A 20,678-nucleotide genomic window follows, 5' to 3' on the forward strand; every position below is an offset into this window, starting at 1 on the left:
TCTAAATTAACATTGTTATTTACAGGGAAATAGATGCAGTGAAAATTGAGTAATTAATAGGTTTTACAAATGATGAATTATTAAGTTGTTTAAAAATACAATACTTATTTATATAATTTTTGTGTCTTAGGAATAAAACAGCAACAAGTGAAAACATGACATCACAGAAGAAAGTCTAAATATCTGAAAACCTGGTTTCTGGACCAACTTTATGATTTATTACCTCTGTTTCCTTCAGCAAGTTCTTTACTTTCGGAGACTTATTGTTGCAGGTACAACAGAGGTACTGTGACTTGCCCTAACTTTAGGCTTCTTGAGACTTTAAGAACAAGATAATTTATGTGCAAAGTATTTAAACCACACAAAATATAAAGCAGTACTATTATTCACCCAAAAGCTTTTGTTTAACAGAAAATAACATTATACAAAATATGTACCAGATCTTCCTGCCTTCTAACTTTGAGAAGTTGATTACCCACCCGACAAGATACAGTAATGCTTCAAACTATGTGGAATTGTGGATTATGTGACATTATATGTAAATTAATTTCCCACTTAAACTTACTTTTATAAACAAAGCTTTTAGTAGCAGTATGGGAAAACACGGACTTTGGAATAAAACACACATAATCTTGCCTTTTGCCACATAATAGCTGTGTGACCTAAGGCAAGTTATTTAACCTGTACACATGTCATCTGTAAATCAGAATAATGTCTATGTATAGTGAGGATTAAAATTTTGCAGTGACGTGCACAGCATAAAGTTCTGGCACAGAGTAAGCACTCATAAAATTGTGTTTCTTATTATTGTAATCATGTTGGACAGAGTTCTTTTTAAATACCCAGTTCTCTCCTTTAAACCACCTCTTACTGACTCAGGATCTCATTAGGATTATTACGTTTGTGCTGCGACGTAGTACCATAGTAATCTTAGGGTCTACTAAGGTATGCAAGGTCTCTATGCCCCAAACCCCAGACGAGAATATTTCTGATTTTGGGGTCCTTCTTTATATTGTGTCTTTTTTCCGTACTGTGAAATTTTACAGGCAGTTTCCTGTAAAATACTGCTACCAGTTTATGTCTCTGTAGAAGAATCCCCACTATTGCTTTCTGATTTGTTCTTTCTCACCTGCAAAGTTCAGAAAAACAGCTAACAAGCTTTTTAATTTATTTAGTACTGACTGGGAACAACCAAGAGTTGAAGTCTCGGTGGGAACAGGCACAGAGTTCTCACAGGAGTAAAGGACATAATATCTAATTCTTGGACACAGTATAATTTGGCTAAGCCTTTTTTGTTAACTCCCTGGTTCTTTACTACATTCTATATAGACAAGGTCTGCCAGGTAAATAGGACCAGACTGCAAAATAGGTCTGGGAGTCAACTTAAGAGAACAAACCCCTTAAAGGGAAAAGACCCAAAAGACAGGTATCCGGGGTATGAGAGAAAGAACAGTTAACTGTTAACAAAAGAGACAGCTGCATTCAGTCAGACAACTCCTACCAAAATGACAATCTTGAAGGAATTAGAAATGCACCGTGAACATTTCCTCCTGAGTTGAAACTGAAACTCATCCATTACATAATTCTTACTTAGCACTTGACTGAGAAGACAACAGTGCATAAAGCAAAGTGGGAGGCAGAATACCTAGGTTCCTGGCCCTGCTTTACAACCGAGTCACTCTCTAAACTTGAACAAGTTTTCTCGTCCTCATTGTGTTCCTCAACTTCTTTATCAGTAAAGAAAAGGTCAAAGTCAGAAGAAGGAGATGAGACCACGGAAGCAGAGGTTGGAGTGACATGCTTTGAAGATGAAGGAAGGGGCCATGAGCCAAGAAATGTAGGCAGCCTCTAGAAGCTGGAAAAGGCAAGGAAACAGATCCTCCCCTAGAGCCTCCAGAAGGAATGCAGCCCTGTAGGCCTATTTTAAACTCTGACTTCAGGAACTCTAAGATAATAAATGCGTGTTGTTTTAAGCCCCTAAGTTTGTGGTAATTTTTAACAGCAGAATTATAAAACTAGTACATCTGCCTATAATTAAATTCTCCCAGGACCTCCCCGCCTTTTCTGAAGGATTGTGCAATGCCTGAACTCCATCCTGAGTAAATGCATAGTAGAAGCAGATATTGAAAAGGACACCTTTTGAACAACTTCAGAATTTGTAGCACATTATGTTCTAAAACCATTTAACAGGATTCAAATGGATGTTTAATAGAGATTCTTAGCATTTGCAGAGAACTTTAACAGTAGATATACTTTACTAGGTTACAGTCAGAAACTGAAATATACTACAGTTGTTAAAGAAACATCTTAGATTCACTCAAGACAATTAACATGGCATGGGATAGGACTTCATGAATGAGTGAACATGAGGGTAACTTTTCCTTTTAGTTGGTACTTTTTTTGCTATATGAACTTTGACCAATGCTAACAATATAGACAGATGACTCTTTTATTAACTAAGGAAGAGCATATGATGGAACTAAATGTAGGAGATTGAATGAAACCCAAAAAACTCCTCAGGGTAGCAACACAAATATCCTCACAAATACTTTTTTAAAACATAAATACCTGTTCCAATTCCTGCTCTGCATACTGACGTCTACTCAATTCACATTCAGCTCCCTCCCTTAGCTCTCTCAGCCGACAAGCCTCTTCCTTTGCGTAATTAATTTCATCCATCATTTTGCGCTCTAGATTTTGCTTTTCTACAGCAACATTTCTGTTTTCTTCCTGTGCCTTTTCAAGCCTTACAGAACAATAAAAATGAAAATTCCTCACAAAAGTTTCCAAAATTTCATTATCTTAATGAAGAATAAATACGTATCAAGCAATAGGATACATGTTTCAATCAGAATTCACAGCGTTTTCTATTAATCTTAAATTTGGACAACAAAAACATCAGGTAGCCTAGTATATAGCTATTGTGATTTATCTTGAGCTAAAAATACAGGATATAGAAGGGAAACACTCTTCAGGAAGAAGCTTTTAAGAAATTCATAATTATTTAAATCATGTTAAAAATAAAATTTAACTTCACTTATAATTCTACCTATATTTGCTTTATTTCCACTGGTCTTCTGCCCACTTATGCCCTAGTGCATACCTTTATAATAAATTTGTGATTATGACAATATGATACTTTTCTAAAAACATGAAATGAACTCCTGATGTATGTACCAACCTAAATATAAATGGTAAGCATATGCCCATATTACATATTCACAAACTGTATCTTCCCACAGTTTTATAGTCTTTTTTACCTACTCACCTCTCTTGTAAGTCCATGAGACTTTGCTCTGCAGTTTGTAGACTCTCTAAGTCTTTCATCATTTTTGCAACATGTTCTTTTGATGTCCTATTCTGCGTGTAAGCAAACCAGCACCCGCCAACACCAATTACTATAGAAACTGTGAGGATAAAATCCTTCATCCAGTTATGAGGAGGGCCTACGAAGACAGTTACAGATGGTTAAGTTAATCTTTGAGTATCACAGAATCTCAGTACACACAGCCACTTATTTTAAAAAATAGTAGGTATCTAAAAACAAAACAAAATATGAAGATGTCCCTCCCATACACAAGTTCTCCTCAAATAATCAATGTGCTTATTATAACTACCTGATATACTAGACCTACAGGAGGGCAGTGATAAACCCACATGGATGCACCATGTCCCTGCTGCTACAGGAGCTAGTGACAGAATTCCTGGGGAGCTCTGAAGAAGCAACAGTATCTCCAGTCACACAGAGAGGATGGTCCTCTGTGGGGTGAAAGGAGTCATGAAGAGTATCACCATTACCAGCTCCCTTCCTTCAGACAAGTTAGGCAGGGGTCATGCTTTGATACACAAACTGAAATCCTAATCATTCACCAAAAAGCAATTTCCCAAGCACACAGCCATGTAATGAGATTAATTAGTGATTCTCAACCAAGAGTGATATTCCCTCCAGCAGACATCTGACAATTTTTGCTTGTCATAATTTGGAAGGTGGAAGTAAGGGTGTCTGTTATGGGTATCTAGTAGATGGAGGCCAGGGATGTTCCCAAACATCCAATAATGCATAAGACAGTCTCTTTCCTGCCCCCAGTCTGGCGGTAACAAAGAATCATCTAAGAATTATCCAGCCCGGGGTGTCAATAGTGGCAAGGTTGAGAAACCATGGGTTAAATGATCATAACGAGTAACGTTTTAGGTGGTTATCTGCCAGAGAGATCTGGGTTACTAGAGGGAAACATCAGGATCGCCTTCCCCTGTGGCACACCAAGCGTGACAGTAACCCCCGACATTTTTTCTAAAGTCAGGAGCCAGGAGCCAGGAGCCAGGCCTACTGTCCTCAGTAATACAAACCACAGCCACCACTAGTCAAATAATTTCCCAGTTGATCTCTGAGTGCTCAGTGGGGGGAGACATGATAACTAATACAATGTAACATGTTATTTGTTGAAAAGAGATACAGTTTTTCAGTGAAAAACTGCCTAACTGCCCACACCTCCAGAAGCAAGGAGATACTCTGCATGTTTGATGAGATGAAGAGCTCTACAGAAATGAAAAGTTTTCATGCTTACAAGCCTAGCGTTCGTCTACATTTACATAGTGTGATAAACAGCATGTTCTACGCCATAGACCCTCAGTGTTTCGTATTTCAAGAGTGCACGCCCTCACCTATAGTGAAAGAGATTCACTATTCACTCTTTGGCAGAAGGCTAAAGTCTCAAAAGGATTTATTTTTATTCTGCCTCAGACTGACTGAGAGGTTCAGCTCAGGCTCTAGTCCAAACACAAGCCTTGTTTAGGCTGAACTAGAATCACCAGGAATGACAATAAACAGATGGACAAGTCTCAACTGCACAATAAGTGCCACAAACTGGAAGAGATTTCAGTGAAAACTCCTTTAAAATGTATTTCTGTTCACTTAACACTGCTAATTTTTTATAAATCTAATGTGGGTGTTCCAACTGTAGGGCTCATTCACTCAAATAATAATTCTAAGACAAACACATTAAAAAGGTAACGCATCATTAACTTCTAAACTGGTTTGTTATTAAAACATTTGTTTTCAACATTCTTTGAGACTAGTTTGGTTTCTTTTCAAATGATAATACTGTTTGGCTTAGAGAGTGGTTTGTTCTTGGATTAATAAAATATAAATATTCCTGACCAGTTTGTATATAGAGACAAATTCTATAGTTTAATTCCTATTTGCACCAATCATTCACATGAAAAAACTAGATCGACTCTCACAGAAGACAACCTCCAATAGATTCAGTTGAAAACTTAGGATAAGGAAAAGGTTAGAAAGGGTATCATCTTTATGGAATGCTTGGCATTTCAATAGTGTTCTATTTCATAGGGTTTGTAATTTCCACCAACTCTCACAAAGGGGAGTTCCAGCTGTTTCACCAGCTGCCCTTTTAGCCTGAGCCAAAAAAGAACCACCAGTAAAGTCATGGAATCCATCCAACCACTCCAGTAACCCTTTATTAGCAGGGGCACCCCGAACATGGTATCATAGAAACCTGCAAGTCTCTTAACTTCAAGAACTGAGGTAAAATTAACATTAGTTTCTTAATTTATAATTTGTAAAAGCCATTTTTCTTGGATTAATTTTGTTATCCCTTTTTACCTTCTGAAAAATAAAATATAATTCCTCTAAAATGTGTACTCTTCAAACATTTTTCCCGCAAAGCTTTCTGAAATTTGAAATTAAATGAAGTAAACATATTAAACTTCCCTTCTGGGAAGAAAGTAGTCCTCTCAAGGTAAAGAAGAACAAGGTTCACTTCCCTTACAAATATGACAAAGCAATTTCCTAAATGTTCTTCTTTAGAACAATCAAGTAACATTCTCCACCTTGTACTTCTGCCAGAGTAGTCTGTTACTTTGTACAGTTGCAAGCAGACCTCTAGGGCCTCTGTTTTTGATCTGTATCTTAAAAATCTTTTTCCTGGTAATTAATAAAGTCAACTTAGGATTTATTACTTCGTGTTATCAAGATGGTTAGATTGCACCTTTTTTTTAAGGACTCTTCAGTGAATATCCAGCTATAATAACATCAACATTAAAACTGCTGTCAAGAGCTTTAAATCTAGAAATTTAATTCTAAATTATCAACTAATAGTTTTTACAACTTTCTACATCAGTAACCAGCTTTGAAAATTCCACACTCCATATTTCAATGACAGAAAATCTCACCCTACAAATCTTTTAAGATAGTATTACATTTCTTTCATAGCTAACAGAGGATTCTTCTTGGTCTACCACCTTTCTTACTTTTTCCTTCTTTAAACAACAATGGATGATCTGATTATTCTTTCGCACCATATTTTGGGAGAGAGAATACTAACGCGTTAGAGGTCCGAACAAAACCACATCCAGCGCCTTCAGCTGAAGTTTCTGTCTGTGACTCCGATCACTGATTTTCAACTGAGAGATCATAAATGAAGGTTCATGCACTGCTATCCTGTTCATTTAAAAAATACATATATATTAAAAATATTACTAGTATGTAAATTTAAATATTTCAGCAACATATTTAACACTATACATATTAGTGATGATTACTTTAAGAGCTCATCCATGTGCAATTTAACACTTTATTAACATGTATCGAAAACCTTTTCAGTGAAAACTCAGCAGTGCAAACACTCCTGTATGTTAATAATTTAGTTGCTATATTGATGTTTTTGTTTTCTATGGTTACTTTATGCTATAACTTAATATGATTTAGAAATTTATCAAATTCAAAATATTTTATAATCATTAATTACCTCTGCCATTTTACTATCATTTCATAAACAAGAAAATTATAAGTAATTTACTGAACATAGCAGACTTTTAAAAATCATCCTCAATTTAGATCATATTGCTTTTCTTTATAAATATCTTTTAAAACAGCTATACCTTTACATTCTAATATTTAAACTATTTAAGCAAAGTCCACTGAAGTCATAAATGGGAGGTAAAAAGTCATCACTGGCTGGGGGAGTAAACTGAGGGACTGATGTAGTAAGAAGTATTGAACCATTTCATTAGCAATGAAGAAAGTATGCAGGGTGCCAAAAGGCACAGGTGAAATAAGGAAATAAAATCACTCCGTTTTGGACTTCAAATCCAAGTATCCCAGTTGTCAAGATTTCTTATCAACCAACTATGATGCCAAGAAGGATCTTACGATACAAAGTGTAATAATAATAATAAAATTGTTAATAACAATGACGATTACAACAAGCATGTACTACGTGCTGGGTACTGTGCCAAGGGTTTTTAGAACTCAAAGAACCTATAATATGTGTAAAATTGCCATTTTATAGATGAGGAAACTAAGGTACTGCGAGGCTGAGTAACTTGCCCAAGGTTACTAATTAGTAAGAAGTAAGGCAGGGATTCAAACCCAAATGTGTATGATCCCAATGACTGTACTCTGAACCACTACATTTTATTTAGGAAGATTTCAGGTTACAGAAATCCGATGAGGTTTCTACAAAACTTCAGAGAGCAAAGAACTCTAACTTGCCCTATAGAAAATGCCTTCCCTCATCATCTCTGCAGGTAACCTTTTGTGTATGCTCCTGTTACATCTTCAATATGACACTTATCAAAGTGCTTGAAGGCAAACTATGCCTCATCTCTTTATCCCCAAACCTAGCATGGTGCTTGGCAAAAGTAGATGCTTGATAAATGTTTATATAACAGATGAATGAATGCATGGATGGATGCATGAATGAATAGCAATACTATCGGTAGACTAAATTTAAGACAGACAATGAGATGTAGTAAAAAGGAAACTATAAAACAGAATTTTATGCAAAGTTCTATATGAGCCCAGAGGTGGAAGCAATTCTACCTGAGTGGGTGAGGATGTCAGGAAAGTTCACACAGGTCTGAAAGGAATGAGGAGGCATGTGTCAGGTGAAGAGAGCCTTAGTATAAGCTCTGGTAACAAGAATTACAGAATATAGAAAATACAATAAAAGGCTTAAAGATAACCATGACATAAAACTAACGTAATTTTACCTACCTACTGCAGATGTAACAATATTTTAATGCCACAGAAAGGAAACAAAATAATGAATTACTGTAGGTATGTGTACATCTGGAATGTGTAATACATTTTCTTATACATTCTTATAAATAGCTCTTATATCTACAGTTACCCTACAAAAAAGTTTAAGTTCAAAAGTTGTGAAGTTAATTTCTATTACCATATAAAAGTTAAGCTTTTAAATGGACTCATCTAATTTCTATTACCATATAAAAGGGGCTTGATGAAGGCTATTCCAGTTTTCCTTTCCCCTCCATTCAAAAAGCCTCCAGTGGGCTGACCTGAAAGCCGAACTTCCACATTTATAAGCTTTTCTTCTGTAGTAACGTGTTCACTATTTTTAAAAAACTGATCTTGATTAAGTGTGTGATGTTATCTCAACAATTCTACCAGAATTTGAGGTTATCTCTGATAACCTTTACTTAACCAAAAGAAAAAAGTGGCTATAACATTTATGGTCAAAACATCAAGCAGCCTGGCACTTCCCTGGTGGTGCAGTGGTTAAGAATCTGCCTGCCAATGCAGGGGACATGGGTTCTATCCCTGGTCCGGGAAGATCCCACATGCCACGGAGCAACTAAGCCCGTGCGCCACAACTACTGAGCCTGCACTCTAGAGCCCGCGAGCCACAACTGCTAAAGCCCGCGAGCCACAGCTGCTAAAGCCCGCGAGCCACAGCTGCTAAAGCCCGCGCACCTAGAGCCTGTGCTCCGTAACAAGAGAAGCCACCACAATGAGAAGCCCGTGCACCTCAACGAAAAGTAGCCCCCGCTCGCCACAACTAGAGAAAGGCCGCGTGCAGCAACGAAGACCCAATGCAGCTCACAAAAACAAACAAAATCAAGCAGCCTATTTTATTTCATGTTGTTGTTATATAAAGAAACTTCCCAAAAGACAGGATAAGAAAAATTCTATATGTTCCAGGGTAACATAAACAACTTGAAAAACCCTAATCCCATCAATGCTCTACTATCCTGTTTTGTTTTAACTTAGAAACTTGTCTTATTTAAAAGCAAGAACTCTATTTTATTTTTTTTTCCTTCTTTTCAGCATCTAGTTGCACCATGAACATACAAGACACTTAATATGCACTTGTTGATTTGACTCTTAACTCCATAATTTCATCATTATAGTCATGTGCACAGTAAAATCAGAAATACTGATGTTGATTTTCAGAATACATTTAAGAAGATATGAAAACTTTCAACTTGATCCAAAATACAAACTTCAAAGCAACAAATGCCTCTTATTTAAATAGGATGTATAAGTAAATTGATTAGAAATAAAAATATGCATATAATAATTAGATAGCATTATTAGAGACTTTTTTGGTACAAGAAACAATCTAGGTTGGAATGGAACATAAGCAATCTCATAAGGGTCAAGTTCCAGTGGAATTATGCAAATTTTAACATTTAAATCTTTAACGATTATTAGGTTAACTAATGGAATTTTTAAAACATAATTTAGAAAAGTAGTGACAATTAATTCCAGACACCTAAGGAATAAATTGGCATCCTATACTTTGGTATCAGATCTATCTGTGTTCAAATGCTACCTTGGGCAAAACATTTAACTTCTCTCTGACTTGGTTTTTTCAATCTGTAAAATGGGGATAATAATACACTGTACTTCATTTTAACCATGAAGCTTATATGAGATAATATACAGTACCTCTATGTCATATACATTCAAAAATGGTTGTTATTATTTACAGTTTATTTATTAAACTTCATTTTTTTGAGGTTTAACATGTGGTCACTAAAATTAAGTGTTGTTATTAAAAGAATACCAATTAAGACTAAGGATCTGTACATTAATCCATTCAAATAGGTCTTTTCATAAAGGTGGACCCCGTATCAAATGAATAAGCTTTTGTTACATTTACAACGGGGTCAGAGGTCGGCCCTTTGTTTTTTTGGGGTTTTTCTGTTGTTTTTTTTTTTTTGGCTGCATTGGGTCTTCGTTGCTGTGCATGGGCTTTCTCTAGTTGCAGCGAGTGGGGGCTACTCTTCATTGCGGTGCACGGGCTTCTCATCGCGGTGGCTTCTCCTGTTGTGGAACACGGGCTCTAGGCGTGTTGGCTTCAGTAGTTGCAGCACGCTGGCTCAGTAGTTGCAGATCGCAGGCTTAGCTGCTCCACAGAGGTTGGCCCTTTGATGTTATCTAAAAAAGATGTAGTTGACCTACCTTCTAATTTTCAAAATTACTTTCCTTAGGAATAAATATTTTAAAAGGCCAGATTATCTAGGCAAGAAAAATTGGTTAAAGCTTGCAAATTCACACTGCACAGATATCAAAGAATGGATATATTTATAATATTTTCTTTGAGCACTGAGCCGCAGAAGTAACTTGTAGATTTTGCTTTGAAAAGTAACATTATTCTCCAGGAGGACAAAAAATACATTTGAATAATAAAGACCCACCTGGGAAGCGTTGTTCCTTTGACATTATTGTCTCTAAAATTCTTCTCATATTGGGGTAGTTCAACAAATTCTATCAACCACTGAAGCGTGTCCTCAAGGGTCCAATTATGAACTGCAAAAGATGAAAAGAGAAGGAATATTTTAAACACATCTGCTTTCAGAATTTATATAAATTATATATATATTTATATACATACACATATGTATAACAATACTATAACTTAATTGGAAATAAAGATGTTAGACTGAATTTTCAATTCAATTCAATCAATAATAAGTACTACAATAATATGTAGCATTCTATGAAAAGCTAAAAACAATGGAGACATACCTCCTACCCTTAAGGGCTTACAATCTAGAACAGAGAAGACACATAAAGGAAAAGATAACAAAATATTAACATGCTTAATTCTAAAACAAGCATCTATGCAAAGTTTGAACAGGACGAAATAATCCACTATTTCGCTGGTTGTAAACTTACCAGATATGTATTTATTCATTCATTCTTTCATTTAGCCATCCATCCATATAATACTGTAAACCTGAGTATCAGGTTCCATTCTAAGCACTGGGAATATGGCAGTAAAGAAGATGGATAAAGTCCTTACTCGCATAAAACAAATTCTTTTGGGAGTGGGGAGGGGCAATTAACAAAAGGAGGAAGAAAAGAGGAGGAAATTTCAGATAGTGATCAGCTATTAAGAGAGAAAAGATGTCAGGGTAAAGTCTCTCTGAGGAGCTGTTACCTGAATTAAGACCTAAAAATTGCAAGGAGTCAACATTGTGATGATCTAGGAGAAAAAATAATCCAGACAAAGGAGAAAGCTGGTGTAAAAACCTTAAGATAAGGAATGAACTAGCTGTGTTTGAGGGAAAGTAGTCAGAGGGGCCAGGTCAAAAAATACTTTCAAAAATTCTGGATATTTTTCTAATTTCAATAAGAAGAAGGAGAGGTAAATAATCTATGCTTTTAAAATATCACTATCCAACGTGAAGAATGAATTGTGAGAGACAAGACTGAAAACAGAGAGGAATAAGGAGACCATTCCTTCCACAACTGTCCAAGCAAAAGGGGTTATATTCCCTTGGACTAACGTGCTAGTAGAGGATATGGTGACAAGTGGTCAGATTCAGGACATATTCTGGGGAAAATGCTTTCAGATGTTCTGATGAAATGGATGGGGTCTGATAGCTAGAGGAAAGCCAAAAAAAGTACGGAGAGTGCTGCCACTAACTGAGATAGGAAAGAATGAGGAGGAACAAACTGGGGAGGCAAGTAGGGGCAGGTGATAGAGATCGAAAGTTCTATTTTTAGACATGTTATGTTTGAAGTATGTATTAGATATTTAAGTGCCAATATACGTAGCAGTCAGATATACAAACCTCAAGCTTGGGGAAGAGTGAGGTAAGGAACAGAGATATAAATTAGAAGTCATGGGCATATAGATGGTCTTTAGACTAAATGAAATCACCCAGAAGAGTTGAAGATAGCTGTTAATGGATTCTAGAAGATTGGTTCTAAATCATGAAGAAAAGAATAGCTAATGTCTCTTCTCCTAGACACTTATTTTGAGTTAAGCCCTTTAATGCATTTTTCCCTTTAAACCTTTAAAAAAAAAAAAAAAGCTTATGAGGCACTAACATGATTATCTCCATTTTGGAGATGAGAAACTGAGAAGTTAACGGGACCAAGATAGGAGTAGCTGAACTGGATCTGAACCCAGGCCAACTGACCTCAGGACCTGATTCTACACTACTCTAAGAGCAATAATATTAAATAATAGTAGAGATATAAGCAAGCAGTTAAACACTGGAAGCAACTCAGACATTTCTGTTGATACTTGAAGAGTAGGAAGAACAATAAGTTTACCCAAAGGAAAGGATGCAAATGTGCTTGAAAAAAGAGCTCCATGTTCGTCTGCATTTCATCTGAGGGTGTGGAGAAACAAAATGCTTATAGATCACAGAAAAGGCCAAAGTAGAGTGAAGAAAACAAATGAGCAATAAAAGCAGAGATGGGAATCCATCTGTGATAAATCTGAGATAAGATCTTTCTGATTATGTTAGCAATGTGCCTTTTTCATTAAGTGTTCTTTAGAGGAAAAGCTTAACTAAATCATAAACAAAAAATTAACAAAAATTAATTTTTAAATTACATATGATATTTGATAATTTTATACTGAGACAAAGCTTTGACTATTTTTTTAATGAGCTCTCTTTCATGTGTTCCTGCCATAAGCGTGGGCATGTGCCTGAGGCTGCTGTATCCATTTAGCCAGATAACTTAGAATAAATATCAGCCAAAGGTTCAGGCCCTGGGTGCTTTCCACTGAATTTAATACATGCAAAGTAGCCTTTTTATCTTAAGTTTCTTCCTATCCAAGATGAACTGCATTGAGAATTGCCTTGCCTTGACTGCCAAGAAACCGAGGGTGCAGCTGCACCTCACACACCCACACAAAAACCTCAGCCAAGAAAACAGGATAAGATTCTCTCTGTCATTTCTATGGCTGTTCAGCTGATCAAAAGCAAAAGTCCCTGATCTAAACACTCCAGTACATCAAAATAGTCCCTCAATTCCCAATGAACCAAGATAGAAAAGAAGAAAAATCAAATGAAAAATAATACATGTTTAAAAGTACACAAATCCTAGTATTACTCCGTCTAATAAATAGAATATTATAGTGGTTCTAAAGTAATTTTCTTTTCACTGAATCTGTAAAACTCCAAAATTCTAACATAGAGCACACATTTTACGTTGGTGGGGGGGAGGTTTATTTCCTCTTCTTGTGCTATTTGGTTTCTTTGGTGATGCCTAGTAAATACCTTCACTTCTCAAGAGCCGGAGCTGTATTTTATATTAGCTTTCTCTGCTCCAATTACAGTAAATTGTCTTTCAATTCTTAGGACAGATAATACTATGTCCTTCCTCAGGGCCTTTGCACATGCTGTTTCCTCTTTCCCTTTCTCTATCCCTCTGACTCATCTTTGCCTATTTACTTTGTTGAGCCTTCATATTGCCATTAAAACTTTAATTCCTCAGGGGAGCCTCCTCAAACATTACTATATGATCATATATCACTCTGTACTTTTAGGCATAGCATTTAACTAATTATAATTATTTATTTGTATGATTATTGTTTCAACATCTGTTTATAACCACTAAAGCATGAGTTTCTTGCTCACCATTCTAGCCCTAGCACTTGGTACACAAAAGGCACTAAACAAATTATCTATTGGATCCTCTTGAATAAACGAAGTAGAGCGTGTTTAATTGAGAAGTATTATGAAAATCTATTTTCATATTTTAGAAAGGAGATTCAAACAGAAATAGGAATTTGTCTGTATGACAAATTTTTGATGGCAAAGGAATTATTCATTTAAGAATTATCCATAAATCAACTATACTTCAATTTTAAAAAGTAAATTAAAAAAAGAGAATTATCCAGTTCCTCAGTATCTGCCTCTCACTGCTCTTTCACATGTGCTGTTGCTAAATACCATTCCCACCAGAGGACAGGCAGAGGATATGATACTCCTTTAAAAATATAGATTTCTTAAATCTATCTGTAAAGCTACAGAAATGTCAGTTTCTACATTGTTAACTTATATTGTTTCTGCTAGAAATTGTGGCCAGTGCCATAGGTTGGTGTCTTTGAGTGATTTTTGGCAATTTATTCCAAGACCAATAGAAAGAACTCTGGAATTCAAACAGACCTGATTCTAGTCCCAGCTGTGTCACTAACTCATTGTGATATCACAGCCAGATTATTTAACTGTGACTCTGTTTCTCAACACACACACAAAATAATGAAATTGAGCTAGACCATCTTTAAAATTCACTCAAATTCTGTTTTTATGATTTTGTTATAATGAACAAGAGATAACGTTTAAAATATTGCTAAACTGTTAACCTAGAACAGTAGATTATAGAATACTGAGAGGGAAAAAGTAACTCTAAGAACTTTTAGGACAGCAACAAAACTGTTCCTAACATTTACTACATGTTTATTAAACACCAGGAGATTTGCAAAACTTATTTCAAACCACCATTGCAACAACCGTTTTGAAGTAGGTACTTTCATCATCATACTGAACCTATAAGTTTATGAAGGTGAAGTTTTTAATTAGATAAAACAGATTACTAAATGGTCAAACCAGGTTTCAGACCAAGTCCATTTCTAGAATTGTCTACCATTGTACAATAACATTACCTCTTTAGAGTTAGGTAAGTGGTCCTCATAATCAAATTAGGCACTACAAGTAGACGGTTTATGCTCCATACTTGAAACCATATATGCAGCTTTCTGAATCTGCCATATTCCCCCATGCCACTCCTTCAACCTGGAATGGCTTTCCCTTTCTTCCTTCTCTGCCAGGCTTGCTCTTCCTTAGCCTTCAGATCAGGAAGTCACTCCTCCACGAAGTTTTCCCTATCTATCCATTTCCAGATTATAGTTGCTCTTCCTTGCTCCCCTGATCACATGTACCTGTATCTGCCATAGGATTTATCACATACTCTAATGTAATTGTCCGTGCTTGTGTTACCCTCTGGACGATGAGTTCCCAGAGGGCAGGAACTTGTTCTTTTACCTAACACAGTGATTATTAACACCATAATGCCACATTCCTTTGATATAGGATTTTACATTTTACTACACACTTTCACATACATTCTCATTTAACACCTCCAAACCACATCTGAGAGACAGCTGTTACCTCTACAGTCTATAGAGAGAACCTTATCCAAGAGAGGTCATGTAATTACAATGTAGTTACACAGCTAGCATCTGAACTCAAATCTTCTGACTCCAAGTTCACTGCCAATAGAGGTGGCTCCTGATTTAAAAGAAGAGCTCACTATTTAACGTTAAAATTCAAAACACATTTTCTCATAGAAAAAAAGCTTCCAGACCTATAGTACTAATAGTAATTCAAGAGTTAAACATTACATGTGAGCAATCTGCTGTGGGTAACCGCGTTAATGGATTCAGGATTCCACTACAGGCATTAAGTAAGCATCATGGCCTACTGAAGGCCTGGAGGCAGTAACACAATAGCCCAATGGAGCTACACCAGTTCTTCATCATGGGACTGACTCCTAGGACTTGAAAAGGGGGCTCTAACAGCCTGAAGGGTAAGATTTCAAAGAGTCAGGGGATTGAGAGCTGGAGCAGGGCTCTGGAGCAAAGCAAGTAGTGTGGGACAGGGGAGAGTGGGGACAGGATGGTGACGAGAACCAAATCTCCAGGAGACGAGGGGGTGTGGGAGAACACATTTATGGATTTTTCACAGGAACAGAGAGGCACTATGAGGACTCTCCTTTCCATGCCCCCTTTGCTGCTCTCTAAAGGGCTCTTTCTGTAATAGGGAATGAGACTCCTGATTCTACACCAAAACACTTCCTCTTTCCTGCCCTTCCTACTTGCTATCGTCAATGCCACCTCCATATAATTAGTTTGGACCAACACTTTGAAAAGATGAAAAACAGTAACTGGGCCTCAGGGGAGACAGCAGTAGAATCTATAGTAATGGGGAGAATGAAGAGATAGTAAGGGCTAGAAATACCCAGCAACAGAGGGGTAAAGAATCAAGCATTCCTGTGGCCACCCAGCAAAAGCAGCCTTCTAAAAAAGACTCATGAGTCATGCATAGGTACATGCTCAGTTGTACAAACTAGGTTATAAGTAGAAGAAACACTCCAACTGAAAGTGGTCTCTCCCTCCCCTGAATTTCTATAGTACTTACTATTTCTACCAAATGGCATCTCATATGTGCTGCCTTATTTTGTAACAGTTTGCTTAATTACATCTTATGTTCCTACCATACTGTAAGCTTCCAGCAGCCCAGCATAAAGTTGCCATTTAAGTATTAGCTAAATATATAACTGACTTTTTTCTTCCTTAAAGAAGCTGTTTTGTTTTGTTTTTGTGCCTACTTGCTATCCCATAGTGGAATGAAAGACAAACCGTACTGTTTTCATGATATCCCATTTCAAAGAGAATCCCTGACTCCAAAAGAGGATCACAGAGACTTACAATGGAGGCTAAGGTGCCAGTTTATAGCCATGTGTTTGACAGTTGGATGAGATGAGAATTTGTGTGCTTTCAGTCCATCTCTGCCTTAAACAAATGTGACAGACAGGAACAGTGCAAAAGAGAAACTTCAGAGGATTTACATATATGTATTTACTTGCGCATTTCATCTGTAGAAGGCCATCTTATAAAACCAATGCACCCAGTGCACTTAGTCATATACTTGTATTAAGTTACAGGCCTAAAAATACAAAACAGCTTAGTGAAGTACCACGATGTAAGTTTTCATCTGTTGTATTTAATATTAAGCACATGCTGTCCTAAAAGGCTTCAAAGATGATTTGTGAAATCACCTAAATACTGTGAGGGAGAAAACTAATTTCTAATTAGAAAGCATTAGTGTGCATGTAGAGACATGTTAATAAAGCAGTACCTAACATTTTGTGAGCACCTGGCAAGTTCCAGGAACTGTGCTAAATGCTTTACATGAATTATCTCATGAAATCCTTTCAACAACCCTATGAACTAGGTTTTAGGAGTAATATTATAATCTTGGTTTACAGATCAGGAAGCTGAGTCTCAGAGAGTATGAGTAACTTGTCTAAATTCACACACCAAGTAAGCAGTGGAGATAGGATTCAAAACCACATCAACTTCAAAGCCCCAACTCTTAACCATTATGCACTTCCTCCTCCCCTCCGCTGCATACTGAGAAAATTTCAAAGCCACCGTCAGCTGTGTCACATCTTGTGTATAACAGACACACCATTTACATTTACTCTGCATTTCATTTCTTAATATCTCCTATTACTTTTTAAAAACTGCTATCTTCTAAATTTATGATAAAAACATTTGTAATGTTCTTAATGTTAGGAAAGCAACTAACATTACTTTAACAGTTTCTTTTGGGAAACTAATGTATTTCAAAGAAATCCACTTGTGATATTTTAATACAGTACCATATAGCTACATACAGTACAGTTACTACACACTTACTACTTTCTACTAAAGTATGAAAACTTCTTTATAAGTAACAAAAGGTGTGGTAAGGGGGTCAGGAAGGAGAAAGAAGAAACATTGTTAAAAAAGTAACTATACTTAAAGCTGGCCATATGAAATGGTTAATAAAAACAAGTTCTATATTTTGAAGCTACTCTGATACACAAGCTAAAAATTATTTGTCATTTGAAAAATATTTGAATTACTGGCATGTTTATGTGACGTACTAATTTCTAAAATATAGGTGCAGACCAGTATTCACAGCTTCTCCAAATTCAATTTCAACTAAGAATTTTAAGTTACAAAAGCCTCAGAAGTTCTTACAGTGACAGACAATTTATCTGGGGAAACTGCAACTAACCAAAGGTTCAACATAGCAGGACTTCGATGAAAAGCAACTTTAACTAAATGTAATATAAACATTAAAAAAAAATAACTTTTTAAAATATAAAAAATGAAAATGTTTAAAGCTTTCCACACTTAATCTCAACTCAGGCGGTTTATAGACTTTGTGGTATCAGTTCTGAGTGAGACTTCAGATGATCAGCTGCTCAGCACAGTCAAGGGAGGCTTATCTTTAGAACAGAACCAGCACGTGAGCGCCTCATCTGCACAGTGGTCAGTGGGGCATGTCTCTGTTAACAGGACTAAGTTCCTGCACCATGCTATATTTGGACACCTAAAAGCCACACCCTGAAATTGGGAAGTCTAGACATTAGTAGATATTAGTAGTTGTATCAAAGAGAAGTAAGTGCACACTTTCTCTCATGAGCTCCTTACCTTTTACCATGCAAGAATTACATGTAATTTTTAGACACTCTAGATAAATATTGGTAAATGTCTGAATGTTCAGAACTCAAAAATTACCAGGTGTTCTCTTTCCAACAGTGGTACAATGGACACTAAGGGAAGGCTTTAATACTTTTCCTGTTGTAAACTGCAATCTTATCATTTAAACGGAGTATACCATCAACACCTAGTTTCGTGAAGATGATGAAAGATAACAAAGACATATCTAAAAAATAGAAACTGGAGAAACATTGAGTCTCAAAGTTGTATGACTGTTCTGAAGATTAACTAACAAAATGTGTGTGGAAATAACTCTTAGGAATGGTAAAACTGCTCCACAAATGTAAATTATTATCATAATATAATAAATATTGTTACTTATAATAAATAAGTAAATTCAAGGAATTTGCTTTCTTTATAAATAAGTCCACAAAATCAGTGAACTCAATAGCTATAAGGGAATTAAATGTTTAATCAAGTTTTCCTAAACATCTCATTACGATGTCATCGAAGACGTCAGGGACAGAGTGGCTGAATCTCTGGTTATGCATCTTCCATTTTACACTCAGCCCTCAACCTTCTTTTTTTAAAACACTGAACTGAGACTACAAAGAGTAGTTCACATCAAATGAAAATAAGTTCTTTAAGGGCAGACAATATCTCTTATTCATTTCTATATTCCCAACATGCTATATATACAATGCCAAAAATACAGCAGGCACTAAACAAATGTGGAATGGCAGATGTTTCTTAGGAACTCAATTAATACTTGCTAGATGAGTGAATGAATTACAAAATGATTTATTAACCAAGGCTGCCAGGAAAATGTCACCTTTGCATTCACTTTAAAAAGAGTGGCATTTCTAGATAAAGCAACAAACTTTTTCAAAAGTACGGCTAAGCTTCATAAAAAAGAAAGGATGCTACTTTTCAAAGAATATGTTGAACAACAATTCTATAATTATAATTATTATATTTACAAATGTCTGCTTTAATTTTCTGCTATTAAGATTTCAAAAATGCTCAATTTTTTTCCTCTTGGAATTTGGGAGTTTCTTCAAAAGACTATCTGCACAGGTGACTTGGGATTCTTACATTCAACAAATATTTACTGAGTGCACAGTAATTACTCCTGGGCACTAGATAAAATAAACGTAAAACATCAGAGTCAAGAAATTATTACCAAGACTGACATAAAGCTCAATGTAAGAAAATGTATTGACTTTAAGAGGAAGTTCAACAAAAATGAACACAAAGCCCAGTTAATAAATACCTTATTTCTAAAGGGTATTAAATCAAAGGCCAGCTAAAATTGGAGCTTTCACAGCCTCTTGTCACAACAGCTCCAGGTAAGAAGAGACATCACATGCAAAACGTGTTAATCCTTATTTCTCCTAGAAGAGAAAAATTCACCAATTCCAACGGTAAAAGCATTCTCAAGATAATATTACCTAGGAACTTTGATATGACTTTTTCTAGTACATGTAGCATTTAAAATTCTAACAGTTCACAAATGCTATTAGCTGCATTTACTTGGTATATAGCATTTTCCAATTTAGGTTTCAACTACTATATAGAGTAGTGGTTTAACTCATTACTATTAATGCCAAAACAATTTAGGAAAAGTTCACTTGTTTTCTGAGTAGTACTGACACAATGATTGAAACATTAAAATATTAAATAGCCTCCCCATTCACAGGGGACCTTTGTCAATAGCTAGAGTTATGTGATGAAGGAAAAATGTGAATAATGTGCTTCAGTGAGAAAAATAAATTCATAAAGACGAACTCCTTAATACAATGTCACTGTATAGTGCTCACTCGACTTCTCTCCAAAGTCTTTTTAAATTCTCAAATTGCCCAGCAGTAGCTGGGTTCCATGTGATGATGGGAAGATAGGCTAGTGGTGGGCAGAGTCTGCCTAATGAGGACAATGGGAACACCAGGTCCCTACAAGGCAGGCTCCTGAGTGAGGGAGCAGCCCAATGGTGTCAAGAGACTGAATATGTACAGGGGGACTCAGCAAATTAGAAAATATATCGAAGATAACAGAGCTAGGTGTTTCATAGTCAGTGAAATGAGATACAAATAGGGAAAGAAGTTAACTAGAATTAACCAGCTAGAATTAATCCAGTAGTGTTAGACTGGTATCAATGTGAACTGGTAACAGGTATCAGTGAGAACTCGTGACTTTTAATATATAGAGAGAAGTAAATAGAGATGTGTGTGTGTGTTTCTTAACTCTGTCCACTGAGAAGGCCTGGGAATAATACCTCAGTAGCAATGAGAACACCTAGTGTGCAAATCTTGGTTTCTAAATACCACCTCAACTAAAAGCAGCCAGAACTCCTTGGAGAAATGGTTGTTTCCAGGGGTAGGGCTGAGAAAT

The 20,678-nt window shown here is 36.1% G+C and overlaps 1 protein-coding gene across 1 annotated transcript in view; it reads right to left on the reverse strand.

Annotated features, from left to right (window-relative positions):
* The window catches only part of STIM2 (stromal interaction molecule 2), a 162,784-nt gene that overhangs the window by 22,661 nt on the left and 119,445 nt on the right, over positions 1–20,678 (reverse strand). The window contains exons 4-7 of the mRNA XM_068543126.1: positions 10,468–10,579; positions 6,345–6,460; positions 3,269–3,446; positions 2,569–2,746 (exon numbers count right to left, since the gene is read on the reverse strand). Coding sequence (XP_068399227.1) covers positions 2,569–2,746; positions 3,269–3,446; positions 6,345–6,460; positions 10,468–10,579 — 584 coding nt within the window. The remainder of the gene's footprint in view (positions 1–2,568; positions 2,747–3,268; positions 3,447–6,344; positions 6,461–10,467; positions 10,580–20,678) is intronic.

Source organism: Eschrichtius robustus, chromosome 4, assembly GCF_028021215.1.
Source record: "Eschrichtius robustus isolate mEscRob2 chromosome 4, mEscRob2.pri, whole genome shotgun sequence".
Lineage (NCBI taxonomy): Eukaryota > Metazoa > Chordata > Mammalia > Artiodactyla > Eschrichtiidae > Eschrichtius > Eschrichtius robustus.